The 9,806-nt window shown below is 39.0% G+C and overlaps 1 protein-coding gene across 1 annotated transcript in view; it reads right to left on the reverse strand.

Moving 5' to 3' along the window:
* The window catches only part of trabd2a (TraB domain containing 2A), a 52,147-nt gene extending 46,793 nt beyond the window's left edge, over positions 1 to 5,354 (reverse strand). Inside the window, exons 1-2 of the mRNA XM_008423926.2 lie at positions 4,687 to 5,354; positions 2,606 to 3,166 (exon numbers count right to left, since the gene is read on the reverse strand). Coding sequence (XP_008422148.1) covers positions 2,606 to 3,166; positions 4,687 to 4,797 — 672 coding nt within the window. The 5' untranslated portion in view covers positions 4,798 to 5,354. The remainder of the gene's footprint in view (positions 1 to 2,605; positions 3,167 to 4,686) is intronic.
* Between the last annotated feature and the right edge of the window lie 4,452 nt (positions 5,355 to 9,806).

Consider the following 9,806-nt stretch of genomic DNA (forward strand, 5'->3'; position numbering starts at 1 on the left):
TAAACCAAAAGGCTTTTAATGGAACTGGCCCTTTCAACTACAACATGAAAGAGGGAGATAGAGGTTCACTGGAATATAGAGACAGCAGGGTTAAGGTGTCTGCTGAGCTGCTGGTAATAAGATGGAAACTGAGTGTGAATATTGTGAAGTTTCAAGCTGTGTCGTGTTTTTATGCAGCGTTGCGACAGGGGTTTGTTATATGGTAGTGAATTTCATCGTTGAGCCTGGGGAGCTTTGTATGCCTTATTGAAGCAAAGCAATGATGATGCAAAGTACCGTATTTTCCGCATTATAAGGTGCACCTAAAAACCGTCAATTTCCTCAAAAGCTGACGGTGCGCCTTATAATCCGGTGCCCCTTATATATGGACCAATATTGAGCCACAACAGGTCTAGCAACTACGGTAAGCAGCCGCCGACTTCATTTTCGCCCGTAGAAGAAGAAGCACGCGGTGCATGCTGGGATAGTTGTCAGAACGCTGGTTTGTTAATAAGGTTTGACTGACCTACATACCTACCGACCGTCTAGTATCAGGTCGTCTGCAGGTCCTTTAGCACCACGTTCTCCACGAACATGCTGTGTGTGAACGGAGAAGAGTGACCATCGTCCGACCACGCCCCGGCCCAGTCATGGAAGGCTCTCCTTGCCGACCAGAGTCAGACTGTTTTGTTGACATTCTCTTTAGTGCAGCTCCATCTAGTGGATGCATAACGTAATTCCAGCCTCTACTGTAGCATCTATTCTATGCACCTTATAATGCTTTATAATCCTTATAATGAAAAAAGTTTTAAAATAGGCCATTCATTGAAGGTGCACCTTATAATCCGGTGCACCTTATAGTGCGGTATATTTTTAGTATAGTATTTTTTATTTTTTTTCTGCTGGCAATCCCGAGTTATACTTCTAATAGCCAGTCTCATGTCAACGCAATGAAGCACACAAACCCTTTGAAGAAAATTGGTAAAAATAAATAAATAAATGAATAAATGACATTTGAATTTTTTTGTACATTACTAATCTAAGAAAGCTTGTTGGATAAAGGTCAGTGAGGATGTTTCTAACGTTTCATCTAAGACTATTTGAAAGAAATCGTATCCATTCAAAGAGCTGTGCAAAATTACAACAAGATCTCTATTTCTGATTTTACCTTTGATGGGTGATACTGCAGATACTTCCTAATTATTGAGCTATCTGTTGAGGCTCCAGCAAGAGGCTGTTGAGGCTACTTTAAGATAATGCTACTTGAAGCTTTTAGGTGTTGTTCTAAATGGCCAGCAGTAACTCCTCACTAATATGGAACATGCTTTCATAGTGATGGCTACCGCTGAAATATGTTTATGAAGCCCGAGAAGGTTACAAGGGCACAGAGTAACGGACAGACAGGCAGTCAAGGGTATTTAAGTGTAGCCATCTGAGGAACAAGGCTGCTTTTCTGTGGTTCTGACTGGAGTTGTTAGGATCAATTTTTTCTTAATACTAAAGAACATAGGGGAGCAAGTTGTTGAATGTTTGCACAGCTGATTATTAACAGCACACCTTCTACCACTTTAATAATCTGGAAAAAACAGTTGGATCTGTCTTTCTATACTCTCATCTGATCTGCATCAGTTTTCAAACTTAACAATTGTTTTGTTTTTTTCAATATGATCAAGAGATTGATTTAATAGTTTACATTTGAACAGGCACAATATCGCTACAATTAAGTGAAACAAGAAAGACCTGTAATTACAAATCTGTATAACACACTGTATGCTTATTAATTATGATGAAAAAAGTACATAAACTGAATTAAGGTCAAACTAATGAAGCTGATGTGTTCAGTGCTTTATACTTAATTGTCACTAGAGTTTCAGCATGCTTGACCACACATTCGGGTGTATAAATAGTGATGCACAGACAAATCACCTGGTGAACAGAATCAGTTGATTATTTGTTTTGGAGGCTTTTTGGATAAGGCGCTCAAGAAAAAGGAAAAAATATAGATTTTGTTCACATCAGTGAATGACTCATTTATCGGTGCTACCAGGTGGCTACAACAAAAACACTCACAAGAGAAAGTTGTTACTGAGGGAGGAAATCTTTAAACTTATCTGCTTTCAGTATCAGTGAGATGTTTAAAAATGAACTTAGATGGAACATGTGGATGAAAGATGCAAATTTTAAAAAATACATTGTATTTTTTACAACATGTGTCAGATTCATTTAGGTTGAGAGATCCACTCTCAGCAGATAACAGGAAGGTAATAGCAAAGTTATGCAGTTTTATTGTTTTGAGCTTTCAGCTCAGCTGTGGTTTTATCCTCCCCTGTCAATTTCACCTTTTTTTTCTCATCTACCCAAGAAGCCAATTAAAGAGATCTCACTCTATCCTGGTGGTTTTATTAGCAAAACACATTCAGCTCAGTTACACTTTTAAGTTTTTGGGGGTTTTTTAACTCTTAAAGGTCTGCGTACATTCGAAGATATAAAGAATAAATGCAAGCTTGTCTTAAAGAGATCTATCCTTTGTAAGATGAACAACACAGTCCTAAATATTCACTCTGCTAAAGACATGCATGTTCAGGAGAAGTAGCTCTAAAGTCAACGCTCAAAGTGTCAAACTCACCTGCGAGAAATTGAGACCGTTGAGCGGATGGCATTGTTCCTCCACCTTCTCCACTGCTCCTGTTCTCTTCCTCATCCTCTCCGCCTCCTGGGCCAAGTACAGGTCCAGGACCGGCACCCCTCGCGTCTTGATGTCGGCCTCAGTTAACGAGTTCACCATCAGCATCACCCACACGGGACGCTTCCTTTCCCAATTCCCAGCTATGGCATTAAAGAGGTAGTCAGCGTAGAGTCCCTTCCCTCTTTGATCAGGGGTCATCCAAGAGGGCATCATCAGTTTTACGTACTCGAGGTGTCTTTTAAGTCTCTTGTAGATGTCTCTTGGTAGGACATCCTGGAGGTTTTCCCCATGGGGGAGCAGCTGACAGCTGGTCAAGGCCGAGATGGTGTACGGGTCAGTTAGGTCCAGCTCAAAGTAAACAATGTTGCTCTCCTGGAAGGCTTGCTTGGAATTTTCAGGGATGAAGTCCCAAACACGGGTGTAGGGAACATGGATTGTACCGTAAAAATAGGAAGGGGGATCCCGCTTGATAGTCCACAGAAAGGAGTTTAGGTCAGCTTGCTGAGGGAAAAATGAAAACAATACAAAATAAACTATGCTATGTTGATGTTTTCAATGTGACACAGCATTTATTTTATGCCTTTTCACAGGAATAAACTCAAAATATTCAGTGTGGAAATAAATCCCCAGATATATGTAAACTGGATTCAATAGTTCCTGGTCATTAAACTTGATGCCATTTCGCATTGGCCAATTAATTTACGAGGTGCTCAAAGGCAAGTTAGGAACACATAAATTCTATAAGAGAGGCGAGGTTTGAATTTGCAATTACTTTACAACCAACACCGAACTTGTCTGACACCTAGAACCTCTTTGTCTGCCTGTTAGACTGCTAACAGACTGATAATTACTTTTTAACAGGCCACTTAGAAGCCGGGTGCCAGAGAAACAATACACATGTGGGTAATTGTCTGACTAAAGGGCTGTTGCCCAGAATGTTATGCCTTCCTGTTGCCACTGAATAAAACTCCCTGAGAGGTCAAGGGAAATGTGCAAACACAGACGTACTGTTAAAGTGACTAATGGGTAGTAAGCAGAGAGCAGATAAAATAATTAGAAATAGATAGAAGACATCTTAATTTGAAACCTGTTTCCTCAAGGCTAATAATTAAAGCATAATGTATTTAAGCATCTTAACTGACACACTTACCATAAAATCTAGTCCCTTTCACTGGTTGTTTGTCTTTGAAAGTTGGCTGCCACACACGTAAAATGTGATGAGGACTGCAGGCTTTAACTATATATTTGTAATTCTGACAGCATGTAGCTCAATAAATTTACTATGTAACTTTCATAAATGTTCCTTTACTTTGTGAACATATAAAATGGGAGGGAAAAAAAACAACGTTCTTGACTTTTAGTGAAAGGTACCACTACAACGATTAGCAAATTCCCATATTTTCCCACTTGCAACTATAGAACTTATTCAACTCAGTTGCGGTGTTATTCCTCAGAGATAGATAAAAACATGTCATTAGCACAATCTCATTTAAATCAACTCTTACCAATTCCGCATCACCCACAGAAAATAACCACATAGTATCATGCTGCCAACACCATGTTTCACTATGGAGATGATGCACAGTGCAACTTTTTAACCACAGTGTTTAGCTGTGTTACTGAGTAATGGAGGTTAAATATATACATACGTATATCACACTATTTTTTATTTTGCTTCATAATATTCTTTGCACCAGATGAGCCACTTTGTCTTGGACAATCACATCAAATCCCCATAAAATCGCATTGATTTATGTGACGTGAAATGTGCAAAAGTTTTACAAGCCACTGAATTTGCACTTTAGCAGTCTTTACTATAATTATTCTCAGGCTACTCAGATTTTCTTGCATGTCTAATGTGACGAGTAAAGAAAATATTAAAAGTATGAATGAAAACAACATTCGGAATAAAAAATATGAATAATTATAGTCAAGGAGGAGTTCAGGTGGCGCTTTCAGATTCATTAAATTACACATTTTAATCAAAGCAGACCAACTAATTCATTTTATAAAACACTTACCTTCCTATTTAGCTCGCAGCTGGAGCTGGAGGAATCCTTCAGCCTCCACTGGTCTGCACGTACCAGCAGGATGAGACAGGACTGAATGAATGCGCCCAACGTGCCCTGCATTGTACAGCTCTCAGCAAACTTGTCCAAGACAGCTCCAACAACGTGTTTGCAACAGCTCTGTTTATTTCTCCAGCGCGCATGGAGAGCGGTCCTTTATTTCCGCAGCCCCGGCACCATGCGGTCACGTAAAATGAGCTGACAAGTATCCGACAAAACCGCCGGACATGGTCATGTTGACTGAAGCCTCCTGGACGCTGCCGCTCCCGTTGCCGTTTCACGTGTTGCTCTGGGTGAGGGAAGAGAGATGTCCTCCCGAGGGCTTCACGCAGGGTCAGATCATCCTTCCACCGCTCCGCTATAAGCAGATGTTTGTTTGTTTTTTCACTTCTAAAAAAAAAAAAAAAAAAAAAAAAGCTCTGTAATGTTTCTTTTGAAAGATGATTTGATCACAGGCAGAAGTTGCAAGTGAGTTTGATCCAACAGGTCCGAACTGAGTACGCGATTCAAAGTTAAAGAAAGTAAAAGTCTGTGTTGCAACTGTTCGGTTGCAAGCCCAAAGTAAGCGAGAAAAGTTCTTAAACCAAACTTCCTTGCAGTGTGCGCTGCAGGCTCGCTGCTCAGCGTTTGTGCGTCTCTGTGTCAGTGTGAGAGCACGCAGCTCCACTACCCCCTTAGTTTACCCGCATAATCCCACCATCACGACCCCCATTCCACCCTCTCTCACACACACACGCACTCTCTCAGAAGCAATAATCTGATTAAACATCACCTTGTGCCCATCATTCACATGAACCACGTAAACACACCACAGCCGCATTGTCCACATATTTTGCATTTGCTCTTGGTTTAATCAACACCAACATTGGCAAGTTGTTCCAAAGTTAAACTGATCTCTTGTTGTGACCCCAGGAGGGCCAAGACAATCATGGGCGGCAGAAAATCCAGGGGATTACTTACAAACTACAGGCGTTATTAACATGAGAAAACCTGCAATGACAATGTTTTCATTTAGGTGTTTGAGGACAACGACCCGCCTTTTCAGACTGCATACGTTTTCTGTGCCTTCGTCATGTTGGACATATTTATTTATTTTTTGGTCAAAAAACAAAGATGTATCATCATCATTATCAACATCAACATCTCCAATGGCTGAAACCCAGTCAAGTGCACACAATCATGAGATGTTTAAACAAAAAAAAAAGAAGAAAAAATACATATATAATAAGAATGTTGTTTAAAAGCAATGGTTTAGCACTGATTGAGAATTTGGATTTCATGGAATAGGATTAGAACCAGATGAGCAACATGTTCCTTATTTGAAAAATGGCCTTAGATCATTGAGGGGCAGTGACGTCAGACGTATGAATAAACACACAACGAGTTTCTAACGTGAAACTATTCACCACACCCAATTTAGTTTGACCAATTATGGAAAAAATGCGACTTTTAAAATGCCATCAACTTACCAGTGATGTTTGTCTATTCTCAAATTTTGCATACTCTATATGACTACCTCTCTTTGTATGTTTTAATTTATTTTTAATTATCCCTATAATGAAATTAAAAACAACTCTTATAATGAGCACACCTGATTACATGAGCTGGTGTTTGAACGCGAATCTTACCAGTTAAAGCGCCACCTAGTGTCCAAATGCTCCGGGGTGAACTGTTTCTCTAGCATAAATTTAAATCAATATATGACTGAAAAATGTAAACATAAAATAAAATAGAATAAATATGGTGAGGGAAGAAAATGAAAGTTGTGTTTACTAAATGTTTTGTGCTATACGGTCCTTTACCCAAGCCTCATGTGAAATGTTTGTGTTAGTAGTCCTTCGTCTTGGAATATAAATACTTGTGGCAGCTCTTCAAAATCGGAACCATTACGTGCCTCCGCCTGTTTCCTTATCACATAATACTTCACTAAAATCTGTTGTTATTCTTTTCAAATGTACTGTGTTGGTCCCCTGATAAATTGTTTAATTAAAAAGTCCTAAAATTAATGTATCTTTTACTGCAGCATTATTATCTCTGCAGTATTATTATTATTATCCAACACCAGTTTGTGGACTAGAAATCTAAATGTTTTGCCCAGAAAAGGTCTCTGGACACTTCTTTATGGATAGAAACACAATTTAAAAATAAAAGGGCTGGTTTTTAGACATATGAAATATAATTATTTTATTGATTAATAAATTGGCCCTTTACTCTCTGCGTTTATCCTCTCCACATTTATAGGTTGCCCTTGTAAAGATATGCAACAATCATTTATTTACTTCTTGTGCAGCAACATATTCTCATATTAAGAAAAAGCTAAAAATGCAACTTGTAACTGATTTTTTTTTTTTTAATTTATGAAATAATTGGTGCTAAATAAAATAAGCCACAACCTAATATATATCTATCTGAAGCAATTTTAGAGGCCTGTCTCTGCCAGCTATTCTTCAAAATGGAAAAAAAAACGAGAAAACGCAAAAGTTTAGAAAACAGATGTGTGTCAGGAAATGACATCACAAAAGCAGCTTCTCATCTAATCTAACAAGGCTGTACAAGAACCCAAGTTTATCTCATCAACACACACTGTGAGGTGGATGGTAGGAGAGGTAATAAAGAAGATTTGTGGGAGAGTGGCAGCAAATGCTACAGAATTATATGATAAATTAATTTAAGGCCTTTTGCAAATTTTTCCAATAAGTGTACAGAGATACATTTTGACTTGTTGAAACAGAAGTGGAAAGACATAAAACAAAATAGGAGCCTATAGTTTTTGAAGACACTGCATGCCAAGTTAATTCATAGCAGCTGTTAGAAGCTCACACACACAAAAAAACAGAACTACAAAAATGAACGAGTGTGTTGATGATGGTCTTTTTTTTTCCCTTTGCTGTTCGGGATTAAAAGATGACCATCTGTGCATCTGCTGCTACAAACACGCACCTGGTCTTCATCTCCTCTGTCAGGCTGCTCTGTCATCCTCCTCGTGCTCTGTTAAGAATCATAGACAGTACGCTCTGATGGAAGACCTGCTGACTGATGTTTTATTCACAAATATCATGTATGATTCTGGACTACAGAGAAGCAAAACCTTATGCTTTACTTTTCACTCAGGGTTTGGTTTGCGGCTCATAATTCCTTGACAAAAAGAAAAACTCTAAGAAGAAAAATGGGACTATTAGTGAGCTTTATCCCAATGGAGTATCTTTATATATTAAACTAAACTTAGATTATAGTAAGGCAGATGAATAATATATATTATGGCTGCACAGTGGCGCAGTTGGTAGAGCTGTTGCCTTGCAGCAAGAAGGTTCTGGGTTCGATTCCCGGCCCCGGTCTTTCTGCATGGAGTTGGCATGTTCTCCCTGTGCATGTGTGGGTTTTCTCCAGGTACTCCGGTTTCCTCCCACAGTCCAAAAACATGACTGTCAGGTTAATTGGCCTCTCCAAATTGCCCCTAGATGTGAATGTGTGTGTGCATGGTTGTGTGTCCTGTGTGTCTCTGTGTTGCCCTCTGACAGACTGGCGACCTGTCCATGGTGACCCCACCTCTCGCCCGAAACGTTAGGTGGAGAGAGACACCAGCAACCCTCCTGACCCCACTAAGGGACAAGGGTGCAAGAAAATGGATGGATATATATTATATCTTGCCAGCATGGCTGTATGCTTATGCTTGTTAGTGATAAAATGTAGGCTTGCTTAAAACAAGTAAACCAAAATTCTACTTAGTATTTTTGAAAAAATGGCAGCACAATTGCATGGATTTATTTACCGTTGCAATACTTTTAAAAGAAAATATTTTAAATGAAGCCTTTGGAGTTGTTTCCTGTGTCAGAACTGCTTTCCATAGTGCTGTACATTTTCACATCAGTGTCCTGTTTGCAGACATCAAGCAGGAAAAGGGCTCAAGTGTTGTCTAGCAAATATCTGATTCTGCCTCAGTGGAGAAATATTCAAAAAGATTCTGCAATATGGAAATGACTACATAGCCGTCACCCTATAAGCACTGTGTGGTGAATGTCTTATCCTGTCAGGTGACTCTTACTCCTGTCTTTTCGATTTGTCCCCGAAAATAATGTGACAAAAAAAGTCGGACAACTTAACTATGACAAATTTGGAGTCGGGGGAATTGTTGTGTATGTTTCCAACAGTTACCTCAAACAATACATTTGAAATAAACCAATTTAAATATAATAAACCTTTATTATTTAATAATGTTTATAGGAACATTATTAAATAATAAATTAGTTTATGGGAAATTGGATTCCCTAATGTCTAAGCACTTTGTATTGCCTTGTTGCTGAAAATGTGCTATATAAATAACATTTACCTTTACACAACAAAAAGCTCAGCCAGTTTTAGTGCTATAAATATCAACGCATCTTGAATTATCATAGATGAGCGTATCTCCATCCATGAACCTGTCTTCTTCTGAGTCTGGTCAGAGTTTGAGGAGAGGGTTTCTGACCATACATGGTCTGAAGAGACCCATGCAGAAGCCAACAGCAGGCATAAGAGCACAGGATACGCAGAGCACAGCAGAATGTTTTGCAGCTTAAATACTATAGATCGCTCAAATTATTAGGCTATGCTTGACACATTCTGCATAGCTGTAGAAATATCAACATGGGAAACAGCAGCACTGTGAGTTGACTGCCTGAACTAGATCAGACTTCCCCTTATTTCTAGCCACAGGCTGGATTTGTTTTGTCACCACAGACTGTGGGCAGGATTGTAAGTGAGGTTACAGAAATTAGTGGGATCTTGGGCTCACTAAGTCCGTATAACAAACAGATACTATTTATATACCAACTGATGGTTTTGGTGGTGATGCTGGGAGCCTTTCTGTCCTACCATCAAAAGCGTGCATATGTGAGTGCATCTGAACTCTACTAAGACTTTAACTAGAACTGTGTGCCTTGGTCAGATGAGACTTAAGATTGAGTTTTTTGGCAATAAACAATGCTGGAGAGTTTTGCACCAAACAAAACAAAATAAATGGGAAAGTGTCTCATGCTCAGCAATATAAGAAACTGATTACAGCTTACATGTTTTGGAATTGTATTGTATGTATA

The sequence above is a fragment of the Poecilia reticulata genome, linkage group LG12, assembly GCF_000633615.1.
Source record: "Poecilia reticulata strain Guanapo linkage group LG12, Guppy_female_1.0+MT, whole genome shotgun sequence".
Lineage (NCBI taxonomy): Eukaryota > Metazoa > Chordata > Actinopteri > Cyprinodontiformes > Poeciliidae > Poecilia > Poecilia reticulata.